Source organism: Oncorhynchus gorbuscha, unplaced genomic scaffold (assembly GCF_021184085.1).
Source record: "Oncorhynchus gorbuscha isolate QuinsamMale2020 ecotype Even-year unplaced genomic scaffold, OgorEven_v1.0 Un_scaffold_1448, whole genome shotgun sequence".
Lineage (NCBI taxonomy): Eukaryota > Metazoa > Chordata > Actinopteri > Salmoniformes > Salmonidae > Oncorhynchus > Oncorhynchus gorbuscha.
Window position 1 is genome coordinate 37,501 of NW_025746227.1, and position 21,642 is coordinate 59,142.

General features: G+C 45.4%; 1 protein-coding gene across 1 annotated transcript in view; it reads left to right on the forward strand.

Annotated features, from left to right (window-relative positions):
* The window catches only part of LOC124022840 (H(+)/Cl(-) exchange transporter 7-like), a gene marked incomplete at its 5' end in the record, with an annotated part of 56,987 nt that extends 36,632 nt beyond the window's left edge, over window positions 1-20,355 (forward strand). The window contains 8 exon segments of the mRNA XM_046337525.1: window positions 8,386-8,437; window positions 10,926-11,053; window positions 15,631-15,716; window positions 16,334-16,466; window positions 16,630-16,689; window positions 16,974-17,150; window positions 17,823-17,903; window positions 19,987-20,355. Coding sequence (XP_046193481.1) covers window positions 8,386-8,437; window positions 10,926-11,053; window positions 15,631-15,716; window positions 16,334-16,466; window positions 16,630-16,689; window positions 16,974-17,150; window positions 17,823-17,903; window positions 19,987-20,073 — 804 coding nt within the window.
* Window positions 20,356-21,642: the final 1,287 nt, after the last annotated feature.

A 21,642-nucleotide genomic window follows, 5' to 3' on the forward strand; every position in this document is an offset into this window, starting at 1 on the left:
ATCATTATGGGGGTTATATGGCCATCATTATGGGGGTTATATGGCCATCATTATGGGGGTTATATGGCCATCATTATGGGGGTTATATGGGGTTTATATGACATCATTATGGGGTTATATGACCATCATTATGGGGGTTATATGGGGGTTATATGGTCATCATTATGGGGGTTATATGGTCATCATTATGGGGGTTATATGGCCATCATTATGGGGTTATATGGCCATCATTATGGGGTTATATGGCCATCATTATGGGGGTTATATGGGGGTTATATGGCCATCATTATGGGGGTTATATGGCCATCATTATGGGGGTTATATGGGGGTTATATGGTCATCATTATGGGGGTTATATGACATCATTATGGGGGTTATATGGCCATCATTATGGGGGTTATATGGCCATCATTATGGGGGTTATATGGTACTCATTATGGGGGTTATATGGTCATCATTATGGGGGTTATATGGCCATCATTATGGGGGTTATATGACATCATTATGGGGGTTATATGGCCATCATTATGGGGGTTATATGGGGGTTATATGGCCATCATTATGGGGGTTATATGGTCATCATTATGGGGGTTATATGGCCATCATTATGGGGGTTATATGGCCCTCATTATGGGGGTTATATGGGGGTTATATGGTCATCATTATGGGGGTTATATGGCCATCATTATGGGGGTTATATGGCCATCATTATGGGGGTTATATGGCCATCATTATGGGGGTTATATGGCCATCATTATGGGGGTTATATGGCCCTCATTATGGGGGTTATATGGATATCATTATGGGGGTTATATGGTCATCATTATGGGGGTTACATGGGGGTTATATGGCCATCATTATGGGGGTTATATGGGGTTATATGGCCATCATTATGGGGGTTATATGGTCATCATTATGGGGGTTATATGGCCATCATTATGGGGGTTATATGGCCATCATTATGGGGTTATATGGCCCTCATTATGGGGGTTATATGGCCATCATTATGGGGGTTATATGGCCCTCATTATGGGGGTTATATGGTCATCATTATGGGGGTTACATGGGGGTAATATGGACATCATTATGGGGGTTATATGGGGGTAATATGGACATCATTATGGGGGTTATATGGCCATCATTATGGTGGTTATATGGACATCATTATGGGGGTTATATGGTCATCATGGGGGTTATATGGCCATCATTGTGGGGGTTAAATGGCCATCATTATGGGGGTTATATGGGGGTTATATGGCCATCATTATGGGGGTTATATGACATCATTATGGGGGTTATATGGGGTTTATGGTCATCATTATGGGGGTTATATGGGGGTTATATGGTCATCATTATGGGGGTTATATGGCCATCATTATGGGGGTTATATGGCCATCATTATGGGGGTTATATGGCCATCATTATGGGGGTTATATGGGGTTATATGGCCATCATTATGGGGGTTATATGGCCATCATTATGGGGGTTATATGGGGGTTATATGGTCATCATTATGGGGGTTATATGGCCATCATTATGGGGGTTATATGACATCATTATGGGGGTTATATGGCCATCATTATGGGGTTATATGGCCATCATTATGGGGGTTATATGGCACTCATTATGGGGGTTATATGGCCATCATTGTGGGGGTTATATGGTCATCATTACGGGGTTATATGACATCATTATGGGGGTTATATGGACATCATTATGGGGGTTATATGGTCATAATTATGGGGGTTACATGGGGGTTATATGGCCATCATTATGGGGGTTATATGGCCATCATTATGGGGGTTATATGGCCATCATTATGGGGGTTATATGGCCATCATTATGGGGGTTGATTGGCCCTCATTATGGGGGTTATATGGTCATCATTATGGGGGTTATATGGACATCATTATGGGGGTTATATGGTCATCATTATGGGGGTTACATGGGGGTAATATGGACATCATTATGGGGGTTATATGGTCATCATTATGGGGGTTACATGGGGGTAATATGGACATCATTATGGGGGTTATATGGGGGTAATATGGACATCATTATGGGGGTTATATGGCCATCATTATGGGGGTTATATGGACATCATTATGGGGGTTATATGGACATCATTATGGGGGTTATATGGGGGTTATATGGCCATCATTATGGGGGTTATATGGTCATCATTATGGGGGTTATATGGCCATCATTATGGGGGTTATATGGCCATCATTATGGGGGTTATATGGCCATCATTATGGGGGTTATATGGCCCTCATTATGGGGGTTATATGGTCATTATGGGGGTTACATGGGGGTAATATGGACATCATTATGGGGGTTATATGGGGGTAATATGGACATCATTATGGGGGTTATATGGACATCATTATGGGGGTTATATGGACATCATTATGGGGGTTATATGGGGGTTATATGGCCATCATGGGGGTTATATGGCCATCATGGGGGTTATATGGCCATCATTATGGGGGTTATATGGGGTTATATGGTCATCATGGGGGTTATATGGCCATCATGGGGGTTATATGGCCATCATTGTGGGGGTTATATGGCCATCATTGTGGGGGTTACATGGCCATCATTAGGGCGGTTATATGGCAATCATTATGGGGGTTATATGGTCATCATTATGGGGGTTACATGGGGGTTATATGGCCATCATTATGGGGTTATATGGTTATCATTATGGGGGTTATATGGCCCTCATTATGGGGGTTATATGGCCATCATTATGGGGGTTATATGTCATCATTATGGGGGTTATATGGCCATCATTATGGGGGTTATATGGCCATCATTATGGGGATTATATGACATCATTATGGGCGTTATATGGGGGTTATATGGCCTTCATTATGGGGGTTATATGGGGGTTATATGGCCATCATTATGGGGGTTATATGGTCATTATTATGGGGGTTACATGGGGGTTATATGGCCATTGTGGGGTTATATGGCCATCATTATGGGGTTATATGGTCATCATTATGGGGGTTATATGGACATCATTATGGGGGTTATATGGTCATCATTATGGGGGTTACATGGGGGTTATATGGCCATCATTATGGGGGTTATATGGACATCATTATGGGGGTTATATGACATCATTATGGGGGTTATATGGTCATCATTATGGGGGTTATATGGTCATCATTATGGGGGTTATATGGTCATCATTATGGGGGTTATATGGACATCATTATGGGGGTTATATGGTCATCATTATGGGGGTTACATGGGGGTAATATGGACATCATTATGGGGGTTATATGGGGGTAATATGGACATCATTATGGGGGTTATATGGCCATCATTATGGGGGTTATATGTACATCATTATGGGGGTTATATGGGGGTTATATGGCCATCATTATGGGGGTTATATGGTCATCATTATGGGGGTTATATGGCCATCATTATGGGGGTTATATGGCCATCATTATGGGGGTTATATGGCCATCATTATGGGGGTTATATGGCTATCATTATGGGGGTTATATGGCCCTCATTATGGGGGTTATATGGTCATCATTATGGGGGTTACATGGGGTAATATGGACATCATTATGGGGGTTTTATGGACATCATTATGGGGGTTATATGGCCATCATGGGGGTTATATGGCCATCATTATGGGGGTTATATGGGGGTTATATGGTCATCATGGGGGTTATATGGCCATCATGGGGGTTATATGGCCATCATTGTGGGGGTTACTTGGCCATCATTAGGGCGGTTATATGGCAATCATTATGGGGGTTATATGGTCATCATTATGGGGGTTACATGGGGGTTATATGGCCATCATTATGGGGGTTATATGGTTATCATTATGGGGGTTATATGGCCCTCATTATGGGGGTTATATGTCATCATTATGGGGGTTATATGGCCATCATTATGGGGGTTATATGACATCATTATGGGGGTTATATGGACATCATTATGGGGGTTATATGACATCATTATGGGCGTTATATGGGGTTATATGGCCTTCATTATGGGGGTTATATGGGGGTTATATGGCCATCATTATGGGGGTTATATGGTCATTATTATGGGGGTTACATGGGGGTTATATGGCCATCATTATGGGGGTTATATGGTCATCATTACGGGGTTATATGGACATCATTATGGGGGTTATATGGTCATCATTATGGGGGTTACATGGGGGTTATATGGCCATCATTATGGGGGTTATATGGCCATCATTATGGGGGTTGTATGGACATCATTATGGGGGTTATATGGGGGTTATATGGTCATCATTATGGGGGTTATATGGGGTTATATGGCCATCATTATGGGGGTTATATGACATCATTATGGGGGTTATATGGCCATCATTATGGGGGTTATACGTCGAATGTATGCACACATGACTGTAAGTCGCTTTGGATAAAAGCGTCTGCTAAATGGCATATATTAATATTATTATTATCATTATGGGGGTTATATGGGGGTTATATGGTCATCATTATGGGGGTTATATGGCCATCATTATGGGGGTTATATGGCCATCATTATGGGGTTATATGGCCATCATTATGGGGGTAATATGGCCATCATTATGGGGGTTATATGACATCATTATGGGGGTTATATGGCCCTCATTATGGGGTTATATGACATCATTATGGGGGTTATATGGGGGTTATATGGCCATCATTATGGGGGTTATATGACATCATTATGGGGGTTATATGACATCATTATGGGGGTTATATGGCCATCATTATGGGGGTTATATGGGGGTTATATGGTCATCATTATGGGGGTTATATGGCCATCATTATGGGGGATATATGGCCATCATTATGGGGTTATATGGCCCTCATTATGGGGGTTATATGGTCATCATTATGGGGGTTATATGGTCATCATTATGGGGGTTACATGGGGGTTATATGGCCATCATTATGGGGGTTATATGGCCATCATTATAGTGATTATATGGGGGTTATATGGTCATCATTATGGGGGTTATATGGCCATCATTATGGGGGTTATATGGCCATCATTATGGGGGTTATATGGCCCTCATTATGGGGGTTATATGGCCATCATTATGGGGGTTATATGGCCCTCATTATGGGGGTTATATGGTCATCATTATGGGGGTTACATGGGGGTAATATGGACATCATTATGGGGGTTATATGGGGGTTATATGGTCATCATTATGGGGGTTATATGGCCATCATTATGGGGGATATATGGCCATCATTATGGGGGTTATATGGCCCTCATTATGGGGGTTATATGGTCATCATTATGGGGGTTATATGGTCATCATTATGGGGGTTACATGGGGGTTATATGGCCATCATTATGGGGGTTATATGGCCATCATTATGGGGATTATATGGGGGTTATATGGCCATCATTATGGGGGTTATATGGTCATCATTATTGGGGTTATATGGCCATCATTATGGGGGTTATATGGCCATCATTATGGGGGTTATATGGCCCTCATTATGGGGGTTATATGGCCATCATTATGGGGGTTATATGGCCCTCATTATGGGGGTTATATGGTCATCATTATGGGGGTTACATGGGGGTAATATGGACATCATTATGGGGGTTATATGGGGGTAATATGGACATCATTATGGGGGTTATATGGGGGTAATATGGACATCATTATGGGGGTTATATGGCCATCATTATGGGGTTATATGGACATCATTATGGGGGTTATATGGTCATCATGGGGGTTATATGGCCATCATGGGGGTTATATGGCCATCATTGTGGGGGTTATATGGCCATCATTATGGCGGTTATATGGCCATCATTGTGGGGGTTATATGGCCATTATTGTGGGGGTTATATGGCCATCATTGTGGGGGTTATATGGCCATCATTGTGGGGGTTATATGGCCATCATTATGGGGGTTATATGGCCATCATTATGGCGGTTATATGGCCATTATTGTGGGGTTATATGGCCATCATTGTGGGGGTTATATGGCCATCATTATGGGGGTTATATGGCCATCATTATGGGGGTTATATGGCCATCATTATGGGGGTTATATGGCCAATATTATGGCGGTTATATGGGGGTTATATGGCCATCATTGTGGGGGTTATATGGGGTTATATGGCCATCATTATGGCGGTTATATGGCCATCATTGTGGGGGTTATATGGCCATCATTGTGGGGGTTATATGGCCATCATTATGGCGGTTATATGGCCATCATTATGGCGGTTATATGGCCATCATTATGGGGGTTATATGGTCATCATTATGGGGGTTACATGGGGGTTATATGGCCATCATTATGGGGGTTATATGGTTATCATTATGGGGGTTACATGGGGGTTATATGGCCATCATTATGGGGGTTATATGGCCATCATTATGGAGGTTATATGGCCATCATTATGGGGGTTATATGGCCATCATTATGGGGGTTATATGGCCCTCATTATGGGGGTTATATGGCCATCATTATGGGGGTTATATGACATCATTATGGGGGTTATATGGGGGTTATATGGCCTTCATTATGGGGGTTATATGGCCATCATTATGGGGGTTATATGGTCATTATTATGGGGGTTATATGGTCATCATTATGGGGGTTATATGGCCATCATTATGGGGGTTATATGGTCATCATTATGGGGGTTATATGGGGGTTATATGGTCATCATTATGGGGGTTATATGGCCATCATTATGGGGGTTATATGGTCATCATTATGGGGGTTATATGGGGGTTATATGGCCATCATTGTGGGGGTTATATGGCCATCATTATGGGGGTTATATGGTCATCATTATGGGGGTTATATGGGGGTTATATGGCCATCATTATGGGTGTTATATGGCCATCATTATGGGGGTTATATGGGGGTTATATGGCCATCATTATGGGTGTTATATGGCCATCATTATGGGGGTTATATGGTCATCATTATGGGGGTTATATGGCCATCATTGTGGGGGTTATATGGACATCATTATGGGGGTTATATGGTCATCATTATGGGGGTTACATGGGGGTTATATGGCCATCATTATGGGGGTTATATGGCCATCATTATGGGGGTTATATGGCCATCATTATGGGGCTATATGACATCATTATGGGGGTTATATGGCCATCATTATGGGGGTTATATGGGGGTTATATGGTCATCATTATGGGGGTTATATGGGGGTTATATGGCCATCATTATGGGGGTTATATGACATCATTATGGGGGTTATATGGCCATCATTATGGGGGTTATATGGGGTTATATGGTCATCATTATGGGGGTTATATGGCCATCATTATGGGGGTTATATGGCCATCATTATGGGGGTTATATGGCCATCATTATGGGGGTTATATGGGGTTATATGGTTATCATTATGGGGGTTATATGGTTATCATTATGGGGGTTATATGGCCCTCATTATGGGGGTTATATGGCCCTCATTATGGGGGTTATATGGCCCTCATTATGGGGGTTATATGGCCATCATTATGGGGGTTATATGGCCATCATTATGGGGGTTATATGACATCATTGTGGTGGTATATGGACATCATTGTGGTGGTTATATGGCCATCATTATGGGGGTTATATGGGGGTATATGGACATCATTGTGGGGGTATATGACATAATTCTCCCAGTTGTGTCACACTGTTAAGACTCTTTGTATGGCACGCTCAAATCTCCCAGTCAATTAATCCCAACAAAATGATAGGTTGATCCCAATACAGTAGTACACATTACTATGGTCTGAACCCCGTAGTGCTCTCTGGTCTGAACCCCGTAGTGCTCTCTGGTCTGAACCCCGTAGTGCTCTCTGGTCTGAACCCCGTAGTGCTCTCTGGTCTGAACCCCGTAGTGCTCTCTGGTCTGAACCCCGTAGTGCTCTCTGGTCTGAACCCCGTAGTGCTCTCTGGTCTGAACCCCGTAGTGCTCTCTGGTCTGAACCCCGTAGTGCTCTCTGGTCTGAACCCCGTAGTGCTCTCTGGTCTGAACCCCGTAGTGCTCTCTGGTCTGAACCCTGTAGTGCTCTCTGTAGTGCTCTCTGGTCTGAACCCCGTGGTGCTCTCTGGTCTGAACCCCGTGGTGCTCTCTGGTCTGAACCCTGTAGTGCTCTCTGTAGTGCTCTCTGGTCTGAACCCCGTGGTGCTCTCTGGTCTGAACCCTGTAGTGCTCTCTAGTCTGAACCCAGTAGTGCTCTCTGTAGTGCTCTCTGGTCTGAACCCTGTAGTGTTCTCTGTGAATGCTTGGTGGGGTCCTGCTGCTCTTCAACAGCTGCTTTGACAAACACAGACATTGCATCGTACACTGGCCAGATTGGTGTCAATAATGTCTGTGTGTCGCTCTCTTTCTCAGGTTTGGGCCGTTCCAGGGAAGTATGCTTTAATGGGAGCTGCAGCACAACTGGGTGAGTGTCATTCCTGGAGTCCTTCCTCTGGTGTAGAGATGTCACACTGACTGTTTACCTGATAGTATCATTTCTGGAGTCCTTCCTCTGGTGTAGAGATGTCACACTGACTGTTTACCTGATAGTGTCATTCCTGGGGTCCTTCCCCTGGTGTAGAGATGTCACACTGACTGTTTACCTGATGGTGTCATTCCTGGGGTCCTTCCCCTGGTGTAGAGATGTCACTCTGACTGTTTACCTGATAGTGTCATTCCTCTGGTGTAGAGATGTCACACTGACTGTTTACCTGATAGTGTCATTCCTGGGGTCCTTCCCCTGGTGTAGAGATGTCACACTGACTGTTTACCTGATGGTGTCATTCCTGGGGTCCTTCCCCTGGTGTAGAGATGTCACTCTGACTGTTTACCTGATAGTGTCATTCCTGGGGTCCTTCCCCTGGTGTAGAGATGTCACTCTGACTGTTTACCTGATAGTGTCATTCCTGGGGTCCTTCCCCTGGTGTAGAGATGTCACTCTGACTGTTTACCTGATAGTGTCATTCCTCTGGTGTAGAGATGTCACACTGACTGTTTACCTGATAGTATAAGTCGCTCTGGATAAGAGCGTCTGCTAAATGACTTAAATGTAAATGTAAATTTATCTTAATGCATTTTAATGTAATAATGCAATACCTCCCCCTGTCCAGAAGGGGGCACAGTGAGAATGACTTTCAGTTTAAGTCATGATGTATTAGTAATAGATAGTTAATAGTAGATATATATATATATACTGTATAATGTGTATGTACAGTCTTAGCCAAAAGTTTTGAGAATGACACAAATATTAATTTCCACAAGGTTTGCTGCTTCAGTGTCTTTAGATATATTTGTCAGATGTTACTATGGAATACTGAAGTATAATTACAAGCATTTCATAAGTGTCAAAGGCTTTTATTGACAATTACATGAAGTTGATGCAAAGAGTCAATATTTGCAGTGTTGACCCTTCTTTTTCAAGACCTCTGCAATCCACCCTGGCATGCTGTCAATTACCTTCTGGGCCACATCCTGACTGATGGCATGCTGTCAATTACCTTCTGGGCCACATCCTGACTGATGGCATGCTGTCAATTACCTTCTGGGCCACATCCTGACTGATGGCAGCCCATTATTGCATCATCAATGCTTGGAGTTTGTCAGAATTTGTCTGTTTTGTTTGTCTCCCTTGGCTGAGAAGCAACCCCACACATGAATGGTCTCAGGATGCTTTACTGTTGGCATGACACAGGACTGATGGTAGCGCTCACCTTGTCTTCTCCTCAGAGAAGCAACCCCACACATGAATGGTCTCAGGATGCTTTACTGTTGGCATGACACAGGACTGATGGTAGCGCTCACCTTGTCTTCTCTGGACAATTTTTTTCCAGATGCCCCAAACATTCAGAAAAGGGATTCATCAGAGAAAATGACTTTACCCCAGTCCTCAGCAGTCCAATCCCTGTACCTTTTGCAGAATATCAGTCTGTCCCTGATGACCATCCTCCAAAAGTCATCCTCCAAAAGTCTTCGCCTCACTGTCCGTGCAGATGCACTCACACCTGCCTGCTGCCATTCCTGAGCAAGCTCTGTACTGGTGGTGCCCCGATCCCGCAGCTGAATCAACTTTAGGAGATGGTCCTGGCGCTTGCTGGACTTTCTTGGGCGCCCTGAAGCCTTCTTCACATCAATTGAACCTCTCTCCTTGAAGTTCTTGATGATCTGATAAATGGTTGGCCTTTGAAACCCTTTTTGTGCAAAGCAATGATGACGGCACTTGTTTCCTTGCAGGTAACCATGGTTGACAGAGGAAGAACAATGATTCCAAGCACCACCCTCCTTTTGAAGCTTCCAGTCTGTTATTCGAACTCAATCAGCATGACAGAGTGATCTCCAGCCTTGTCCTCATCAACACTCACACCTGTGTTAACGAGAGAATCACTGACATGATGTCAACTGGTCCTTTTGTGGCAGGGCTGAAATGCAGTGGAAATGTTTTTTTGGGGAGGGGGTTCAGTTCATTTGCATGGCAAAGAGGGACTTTGCAATTAATCTGATCACTCTTCATAACATTTTGGAGTACATGCAAATCGCCATCATACAAACTGAGGCAGCAGACTTTGTGAAAATGAATATTTGTGTCATTCTCAAAACGTTTGGCCACGACTGTACAAACTGTATTAATAATAAGTAATGTAATGTCTCCTCCTCTCCTCTAGGGGGCATAGTGAGGATGACTCTCAGTTTAACAGTCATCACGACTGTATATACTGTATTAATAATAAGTAATGTCATGTCTCCTCCTCTCCTCTAGGGGGCATAGTGAGGATGACTCTCACGACTGTATATACTGTATTAATAATAAGTAATGTCATGTCTCCTCCTCTCCTCTAGGGGGCATAGTGAGGATGACTCTCACGACTGTATAAACTGTATTAATAATAAGTAATGTAATGTCTCGTCCTCTCCTCTAGGGGGCATCGTAAGGATGACTCTCAGTTTAACAGTCATCATGGTGGAAGCAACAGGAAACGTGACATACGGTCTCCCCATCATGTTGGTGCTGCTGACGGCCAAGGTCGTAGGGGACTACTTTGTGGAGGTGAGTCTGAGGCACATATAATGTATACTATACTGACTTAATGAGGCCATCCGTAGTGGACCAAAAACAAGGCTCCCCCGTCACTGTCTTGGCTTGAAGACATGTTACCACTGTTAAACTCATAGACGCAACTGTCGATGCAAGGAGTGACCCTCCACAGATATCAACATGATCGTTTGAACCATATGTAGAGGATGGGGGCGGCAGGGTAGCCTAGTGGTTAGAGTGTAGAGGCGGCAGGTAGCCTAGTGGTTAGAGTGTAGAGGTGGCAGGGTAGCCTAGTGGTTAGAGTGTAGAGGTGGCAGGGTAGCCTAGTGGTTAGAGTGTAGAGGAGGTAGGTAGCCTAGTGGTTAGAGTGTAGAGGTGGCAGGTAGCCTAGTGGTTAGAGTGTAGAGGAGGTAGGTAGCCTAGTGGTTAGAGTGTAGAGGTGGCAGGTAGCCTAGTGGTTAGAGTGTAGAGGAGGTAGGTAGCCTAGTGGTTAGAGCGTTGGACTAGTAACCGGAAGGTTGCAAGTTCAAACCCCCGAGCTGACAAGGTACTAAGCTGTCGTTCTGCCCCTGAACAGGCAGTTAACCCACTGTTCCCAGGCCGTCATTGAAAATAAGAATTTGTTCTTAACTGACTTGCCTGGTTAAATAAAGGTAAAATAAAAATTTTAAAAATGTACAATGTTTATGTTTACAGATATTACACGACTGTAGCTTATCCTTTGGTTCTGAATGGGGTTACAACAGTTCAATTAATATCAGCTCATGATGTAAGTTATTTTCTAGAACAATCAATAAGTATTTATTATTGGTCTATAAATCCCAGAATGGATGTAGCGACTGTGGATTTACGTTAATGGCAATATCCTGTCAACCCAAGGGTGGGGCCAAACTCCTCCGTTGTCTTGGTGACGTAGCTACCAATCCTATCAATGAAGAGGGTTGAAGGGTGGGGCCAAACTCCTCCGTTGTCTTGGTGACGTAGCTACCAATCCTATCAATGAAGAGGGTTGAAGGGTGGGGCCAAACTCCTCCGTTGTCTTGGTGATGTAGCTACCAATCCTATCAATGAAGAGGGTTGAAGGGTGGGGCCAAACTCATCCGTTGTCTTGGTGACGTAGCTACCAATCCTATCAATGAAGAGGGTTGAAGGGTGGGGCCAAACTCCTCCGTTGTCTTGGTGACGTAGCTACCAATCCTAACAATGAAGAGGGTTGAAGGGTGGGGCCAAACTCCTCCGTTGTCTTGGTGACGTAGCTACCAATCCTATCAATGAAGAGGGTTGAAGGGTGGGGCCAAACTCCTCCGTTGTCTTGGTGACGTAGCTACCAATCCTATCAATGAAGAGGGTTGAAGGGTGGGGCCAAACTCCTCCGTTGTCTTGGTGACGTAGCTACCAATCCTATCAATGAAGAGGGTTGAAGGGTGGGGCCAAACTCCTCCGTTGTCTTGGTGACGTAGCTACCAATCCTATCAATGAAGAGGGTTGAAGGGTGGGGCCAAACTCATCCGTTGTCTTGGTGACGTAGCTACCAATCCTATCAATGAAGAGGGTTGAAGGGTGGGGCCAAACTCCTCCGTTGTCTTGGTGACGTAGCTACCAATCCTAACAATGAAGAGGGTTGAAGGGTGGGGCCAAACTCCTCCGTTGTCTTGGTAACGTAGCTACCAATCCTATCAATGAAGAGGGTTGAAGGGTGGGGCCAAACTCCTCCGTTGTCTTGGTGACGTAGCTACCAATCCTATCAATGAAGAGGGTTGAAGGGTGGGGCCCAACTCCTCCGTTGTCTTGGTGACGTAGCTACCAATCCTGTCAATGAAGAGAGTTGAAGGGTGGGGCCAAACTCCTCCGTTGTCTTGGTGACGTAGCTACCAATCCTATCAATGAAGAGGGTTGAAGGGTGGGGCCAAACTCCTCCGTTGTCTTGGTGACGTAGCTACCAATCCTATCAATGAAGAGGGTTGAAGGGTGGGGCCAAACTCCTCCGTTGTCTTGGTGACGTAGCTACCAATCCTATCAATGAAGAGGGTTGAAGGGTGGGGCCAAACTCCTCCGTTGTCTTGGTGACGTAGCTACCAATCCTATCAATGAAGAGGGTTGAAGGGTGGGGCCAAACTCCTCCGTTGTCTTGGTGACGCAGCTACCAATCCTATCAATGAAGAGGGTTGAAGGGTGGGGCCAAACTCCTCCGTTGTCTTGGTGACGTAGCTACCAATCCTGTCAATGAAGAGAGTTGAAGGGTGGGGCCAAACTCCTCCGTTGTCTTGGTGACGTAGCTACCAATCCTATCAATGAAGAGGGTTGAAGGGTGGGGCCCAACTCCTCCGTTGTCTTGGTGACGTAGCTACCAATCCTAACAATGAAGAGGGTTGAAGGGTGGGGCCAAACTCCTCCGTTGTCTTGGTGACGTAGCTACCACGTAGTAGCAGCCTGAAGCTCTCCATGCACACGCACTGAGACTGTGGGAGACTGTGGGAGACTGGGAGAGTGCCCTGCCCACTGAGACTGTGGGAGACTGTGGGACAGTGCCCTGCCCACTGAGACTGTGGGAGACTGTGTGAGACTGTGGGACAGTGCCCTGCCCACCGAGACTGTGAGACTGTGGGACAGTGCCCTGCCCACTGAGACTGTGTGAGAGTGTGTGACAGTGCCCTGCCCACTGAGACTGTGACAGTGCCCTGCCCACTGAGACTGTGACAGTGCCCTGCCCACTGAGACTGTGTGACAGTGCCCTGCCCACTGAGACTGTGTGACAGTGCCCTGCCCACTGAGACTGCGTTAGACTGTGTGAGAGTGCCCTTCCCACTGAGACTGTGTGAGACTGCCCTGCCCACTGAGACTGTGGGAGACTGTGGGAGACTGGGAGACTGTGAGAGTGTGTGACAGTGCCCTGCCCACTGAGACTGTGTGAGACTGTGTGAGACTGCCCTGCCCACTGAGACTGTGGGAGACTGTGGGAGACTGCCCTGCCCACTGAGACTGTGTGAGACTGCCCTGCCCACTGAGACTGTGGGAGACTGTGGGAGACTGTGGGAGACTGTGTGAGAGTGTGTGACAGTGCCCTGCCCACTGAGACTGTGTGAGTGTGTGACAGTGCCCTGCCCACTGAGACTGTGTGAGTGTGTGACAGTGCCCTGCCCACTGAGACTGTGTGAGTGTGTGACAGTGCCCTGCCCACTGAGACTGTGGGAGACTGTGGGAGACTGCCCTGCCCACTGAGACTGTGGGAGACTGTGTGACAGTGCCCTGCGCACTGAGACTGTGTGAGAGTGAAGTGTTGCATCTCAGTATCTGTGGTGTTGCTCGTGGCAACGGAAGTCTCAGTTGAATGTTTGTTGTTCTGAGGTTCAGTCTGTGTAGTAATCCATCTGGTTGTTCTGAGGATCAGTCTGTGTAGTAATCCATCTGGTTGTTCCTCAGGGTCGTTCTGAGGTTCAGTCTGTGTAGTGATCCATCTGGTTGTTCTGAGGATCAGTCTGTGTAGTAATCCATCTGGTTGTTCCTCAGGGTCGTTCTGAGGTTCAGTCTGTGTAGTGATCCATCTGGTTGTTCTGAGGATCAGTCTGTGTAGTGATCCATCTGGTTGTTCTGAGGTTCAGTCTGTGTAGTAATCCATCTGGTTGTTCTGAGGATCAGTCTGTGTAGTAATCCATCTGGTTGTTCTGAGGATCAGTCTGTGTAGTAATCCATCTGGTCGTTCTGAGGTTCAGTCTGTGTAGTAATCCGTCTGTGTAGTAATCCATCTGGTTGTTCCCCAGGGTCGTTCTGAGGTTCAGTCTGTGTAGTAATCCATCTGGTTGTTCTGAGGTTCAGTCTGTGTAGTAATCCATCTGGTTGTTCCCCAGGGTCGTTCTGAGGTTCAGTCTGTGTAGTAATCCATCTGGTTGTTCTGAGGTTCAGTCTGTGTAGTAATCCATCTGGTTGTTCCTCAGGGTCGTTCTGAGGATCCGTCTGTGTAGTAATCCATCTGGGTGTTCCTCAGGGTCGTTCTGAGGTTCAGTCTGTGTAGTAATCCATCTGGTTGTTCCTCAGGGTTGTTCTGAGGTTCAGTCTGTGTAGTGATCCATCTGGTTGTTCCTCAGGGTCGTTCTGAGGTTCAGTCTGTGCAGTAATCCATCTGGTTGTTCTGAGGTTCAGTCTGTGTAGTAATCCATCTGGTTGTTCTGAGGTTCAGTCTGTGTAGTAATCCATCTGGTCGTTCTGAGGATCAGTCTGTGTAGTAATCCATCTGGTTGTTCTGAGGTTCAGTCTGTGTAGTAATCCATCTGGTTGTTCTGAGGTTCAGTCTGTGAAGTAATCCATCTGGTTGTTCTGAGGTTCAGTCTGTGTAGTAATCCATCTGGTCGTTCTGAGGTTCAGTCTGTGTAGTAATCCATCTGGTTGTTCCTCAGGGTTGTTCTGAGGTTCAGTCTGTGTAGTAATCCATCTGGTTGTTCTGAGGATCAGTCTGTGTAGTAATCCATCTGGTTGTTCTGAGGATCAGTCTGTGTAGTAATCCATCTGGTCGTTCTGAGGATCAGTCTGTGTAGTAATCCATCTGGTTGTTCTGAGGTTCAGTCTGTGTAGTAATCCATCTGGTTGTTCCTCAGGGTCTGTATGACATCCACATCAAGCTGCAGAGTGTTCCCTTCCTGCACTTGGAGGCCCCTGCCACCTCCCACTGGTTAACAGCTAGGTAAGCCACTCTCATTGGCCGACTGCTGAGTAAGCCCTTCTCCTATTGGCTTACTGGCCGATGAGCCCGTTTCCCATTGGCTTAACTACTAGTTGACCCTCTGACCTCACTACTCTCCTTTTCTCTCTCTCTAAATCTCCCCCTCTCTCTCTAAATCTCCCCTTCTCTCTCTAAATCTCCCCTCTCTCTCTAAATCTCCCCTCTCTCTCTAAATCTCCCTTCTCTCTCTAAATCTCCCCTTCTCTCTCTAAATCTCCCCCTCTCTCTCTAAATCTCCCCTCTCTCTCTAAATCTCCCCTTCTCTCTCTAAATCTCCCCTCTCTCTCTAAATCTCCCCTTCTCTCTCTAAATCTCCCCTTCTCTCTCTAAATCTCCCCCTCTCTCTCTAAATCTCCCCCTCTCTCTCTAAATCTCCCCTTCTCTCTCTTTAAATCTCTCCCCCTCTCTCTTTAAATCTCTCCCCCTCTCTCTCTAAATCTCTCCCCCTCTCTCTCTAAATCTCTCCCTCCATCTCTCTCTCCATATGGCCCTCTCTCTCTAAATCTCTCCCCTCTCTCTCTAAATCTCTCCCCTCTCTCTCTCCATCTGGCCCTCCCTCCATCCTTCCTCTGTCTCAGGGAGGTGATGGGTGCCCCAGTCACCTGTTTTAACCGTATAGAAAAGGTTGGCACCATCGTGGACGTCCTTAGCAACACCTCCACCAATCACAACGGCTTCCCTGTCGTCGTGCCGGTCGCCGCTGGCGATGATGTATGGAGAGCTCCGCCCACAGGCCATTAATTTCTTATAGTTGAGCTTGACTTCTAATTGGCTGAGAAAGTTGATTATCTCTGAGCAGTCTATGACTCCTCCTTCTTTCATTCATTCCTGCTTTCTGTCTTCTCTTTCACTCATCCCTTCATCCTCTCCTCAGCTGGGGAAGATCTGTGGACTCATCCTTCGTTCTCAGCTCATTGTTCTGCTCAAACACAAGGTGAGAGAAGCTGTAGGTGTCTGTCCTGTCTCTGTCTGTCCTGTCTCTCTGTATTAATCTCTCTCTCACATTCTCTTCCCCCCGGTCTCTGTCTCTCTCTTTCCTCTCTCGTCTCTCTCTCTCTCTCTCTCTCTCTCTCTCTCTCTCTCTCTCTCTCTCTCTCTCTCTCTATCTCTCTCTCTGTCTCTCTCTGTCTCTCTCTTTCCTCTCTCGTCTCTCTCTCTCGTCTCTCTCTCTCGTCTCTCTCTCTCGTCTCTCTCTCTCTCTCCTCTGTCTCTGTCCAGGTGTTTGTAGAGCTGGCTCGGTCCAGGTTGACCCAGAGGAAGCTACAGCTGAAGGACTTTAGGGATGCCTACCCCCGCTTCCCCCCCATCCAGAGTATCCACGTCTCCCAGGATGAGAGGGAGTGCATGATGGACCTGACAGAGTTCATGAACCCTACACCCTACACCGTACCACAGGTATATACTGTGCCTTCAGAAAGGACTCCTTGGTGAATTCCACATTTTGTTGTTACACACAATATCCCATAAATACAAAGTGAAAACTACAATGTTTTCTCCTGTCACAGCCATTAAACTCTGTAACTGTTTTAAAGCCACCATTGGCCTCATGGTGACATCACTGAGTGGTTTCCTTCCTCTCTGGCAACTGAGTTAGAAAGGACGCCTGTATCTTTGTAGTTTCTGGGTGTATTGATACACCATTCAAAGTGTGATTAATAACTTCACCATGTTCAAAGGGATATTCAATGTCTGCTTTTTAAACGTTGACCCATCTAGGGGTTGTGGGGTAACACATTTAGAAAGTAACCTAGCAACCTTGTCGACCAATAGGAGCCCTTTTGTGAGGCAGTGGAAAACCTCCCTGGTCTTTATGGTTGAATCTGTGTTTGTAATTCACTGAGGGACCTTACAGGGACCACACACACGCAGAGTACACACCCCCTCTCACTCTCTCTCTCTCTCTGTCTCTGTCTCTGTCTCTGTCTCTGTCTCTGTCTCTGTCTCTGTCTCTGTCTCTGTCTCTGTCTCTGTCTCTGTCTCTGTCTCTCTGTCTCTGTCTCTCTGTCTCTGTCTCTGTCTCTCTCTCTGTCTCTGTCTCTCTCTCTGTCTCTCTCTCTCCCCCTACAGGAGACGTCTCTTCCTCGTGTGTTTAAGTTGTTCAGAGCTCTGGGTCTCAGGCACCTGGTGGTAGTGGACAGCGAGAACAGGGTGAGTTACTGTGTGTGTGTGTACACCTACAGTACTGTGTGTGTGTGTACCCCTACAGTACTGTGTGTGTGTGTGTGTGTGTGTGTACCCCTATGGTACTGTGAGTGTGTGTGTGTGTGTGTACCCCTATGGTACTGTGAGTGTGTGTGTGTGTGTACACCTACAGTACTGTGTGTGTGTGTGTACCCCTACAGTACTGTGTGTGTGTGTGTGTGTGTGTGTGTGTGTGTGTGTGTGTGTGTGTGTGTGTGTGTGTGTGTGTGTGTGTGTGTGTGTGTGTGTGTGTGTGTGTGTGTGTGTGTGTACACCTACAGTACTGTGTGTGTGTGTGTACCCCTACAGTACTGTGTGTGTGTACACCTACAGTACTGTGTGTGTGTACACCTACAGTACTGTGTGTGTGTGTACACCTACAGTACTGTGTGTGTGTACACCTACAGTACTGTGTGTGTGTACACCTACAGTACTGTGTGTGTGTGTACACCTACAGTACTGTGTGTGTGTGTACACCTACAGTACTGTGTGTGTGTGTACACCTACAGTACTGTGTGTGTGTGTACCCCTACGGTACTGCGTGTGTGTGATAATATATGTATATATATGAGCTGGTGTGTGTGTGTACCCCTACGGTACTGTGTGATAATATATGTATATATATGAGCTGGTGTGTACCCCTACGGTACTGTGTGATAATATATGTATATATATGAGCTGGTGTGTACCCCTACGGTACTGTGTGATAATATATGTATATATATGAGCTGGTGTGTACCCCTACGGTACTGTGTGATAATATATGTATATATATGAGCTGGTGTGTACCCCTACGGTACTGTGTGATAATATATGTATATATATGAGCTGGTGTGTTTAGGTTCAACTATATAGATGTTCTATGTGTTATTAGCATATATTCAATATTTTGTTCAGAATAAATTTTTCTACAAATGATGTCCTATTCCCTATATAGTGTCCTTAAACCACCTGGGACCAGTCCCTGTTCTCTAATGATAATGTATTATTCCCTATATAGTGTCCTTAAACCACCTGGGACCAGTCCCTGTTCTCTAATGATAATGTATTATTCCCTATATAGTGTCCTTAAACCACCTGGGACCAGTCCCTGTTCTCTAATGATAATGTAGTATTCCCTATATAGTGTCCTTAAACCACCTGGGACCAGTCCCTGTTCTCTAATGATAATGTATTATTCCCTATATAGTGTCCTTAAACCACCTGGGACCAGTCCCTGTTCTCTAATGATAATGTAGTATTCCCTATATAGTGTCCTTAAACCACCTGGGACCAGTCCCTGTTCTCTAATGATAATGTAGTATTCCCTATATAGTGTCCTTAAACCACCTGGGACCAGTCCCTGTTCTCTAATGATAATGTAGTATTCCCTATATAGTGTCCTTAAACCACCTGGGACCAGTCCCTGTTCTCTAATGATAATAGTTATAACCTGTCTCTACTCTCTATAGGTTGTAGGTATAACCTGTCTCTACTCTCTATAGGTTGTAGTTATAACCTGTCTCTACTCTCTATAGGTTGTAGTTATAACCTGTCTTTACTCTCTATAGGTTGTAGTTATAACCTGTCTCTTCTCTCTATAGGTTGTAGTTATAACCTGTCTCTTCTCTCTATAGGTTGTAGGTATAACCTGTCTCTACTCTCTATAGGTTGTAGTTATAACCTGTCTCTACTCTCTATAGGTTGTAGTTATAACCTGTCTCTTCTCTCTATAGGTTGTAGTTATAACCTGTCTCTTCTCTCTATAGGTTGTAGTTATAACCTGTCTCTACTCTCTATAGGTTGTAGTTATAACCTGTCTCTTCTCTCTATAGGTTGTAGTTATAACCTGTCTCTTCTCTCTATAGGTTGTAGTTATAACCTGTCTCTTCTCTCTATAGATTGTAGTTATAACCTGTCTCTACTCTCTATAGGTTGTAGTTATAACCTTTCTCTACTCTCTATAGGTTGTAGGTCTGGTATAACCTGTCTCTACTCTCTATAGGTTGTAGTTATAACCTGTCTCTACTCTCTATAGGTTGTAGTTATAACCTGTCTCTACTCTCTATAGGTTGTAGGTCTGGTGACCAGGAAGGACTTGGCTCGCTACCACCTGGGGAAACACGGACTGGAGGAGATGCAACTGGCTCAGACATGAGCACATCGTACTATCATTACTACCACACACACACACACACACACACACACACACACACACACACACACACACACACACACACACACACACACACACACACACACACGACCGAGAGACTACACTGGTCACCTGTTGCCTAGTTACCTGTGAGACCCCCCAATCTATGCATTCTGATACTCCCGGGGTTAGAGGTCAGGGGTCCTTGTCAATCACCGATGCCAAAACAGTCCGTCTGACTTTCACCATAACAGCATAACAACTACAGCCTCTCGCTCTCGCTCTCTCGCCTCTCTCTCTGCCTCTCTCTCTCTCTCGCCCTCTCTCTCTCTCTCTCTCTCGCTCTCTCTCTCTCTCTCTCTCTCTCTCGCCTGTCTCTCTCTCTCTCGCCCTCTTTCTCTGTCTCTTTCTCTCTCTCTCTCTCTCTCTCTCTCTCTCTCTCTCTCTCTCTCTCTCTCTCTCTCTCTCTCTCTCTCTCTCTCTCTCTCTCTCTCTCTCTCTCTCTCGTCTCTCTCTCTCGCCTCTCTCTCTCTCTCTCTCTCTCTCTCTCGTCCTCTCGCTCTCTCTCTCGCCCTCTCGCCCTCTCTCTCTCTCGCCCTCTCTCTCTCTGTCTCTTTCTCTCTCTGTCTCTCTCTCTCTCTCTCTCTCGCCCTCTCTCTCTCTCTCTCTCTCTCTCTCTCTCTCGCCCTCTCTGTCTCTCTCTCTCTCTCTCTCTCTCTCTCTCTCTCTCTCTCTGTCTCTGTCTCTGTCTCTCTCTCTCTCTCTCTGTCTCTTCTCTCTCTCTCTGTCTCTCTGTCTCTTCTCTCTCTCTCTGTCTCTCTTGTCTCTGTCTCTGTCTCTCTCTGTCTCTCAACAAGGCTATAATGCTTTATAAGACTTGTCTTTCTGTGGTTTTATAATGATTCTGACTCGTTTCTGACATCCATTTTGAGTCTGTTGATAAGTGGCCTTATCTAAAGCCATTATGACGTCATGAGTTTACAAAGCATTATAAGGGCTCCTATAGATGCGCCATAATGCATTATAAGGGCTCCTATAGATGCGCTATAATGCATTATAAGGGCTCCTATAGATGCGCTATAATGCATTATAAGGGCTCCGATAGATGCGCTATAATGCATTATAAGGGCTCCTATAGATGCGCTATAATACATTATAAGGGCTCCTATAGATGCGCTATAATGCATTATAAGGGCTCCTATAGATGCGCTATAATGCATTATAAGGGCTCCTATAAGATGCTCCGCTATAATGCATTATAAGGGCTCCTATAGATGCGCTATAATACATTATAAGGGCTCCTATAGATGTGCTATAATGCATCATAAGGGCTCCTATAGATGCACTATAATGCATTATAAGGGCTCATATAGATGCACTACAATACATTATAAGGGCTCCTATAGATGCACTATAATGCATTATAAGGGCTCCTATAGATGCGCTATAATGCATTATAAGGGCTCCTATAGATGCACTATAATGCATTATAAGGGCTCCTATAGATGCGCTATAATGCATTATAAGGGCTCCTATAGATGCTATAATGCATTATAAGGGCTCCTATAGATG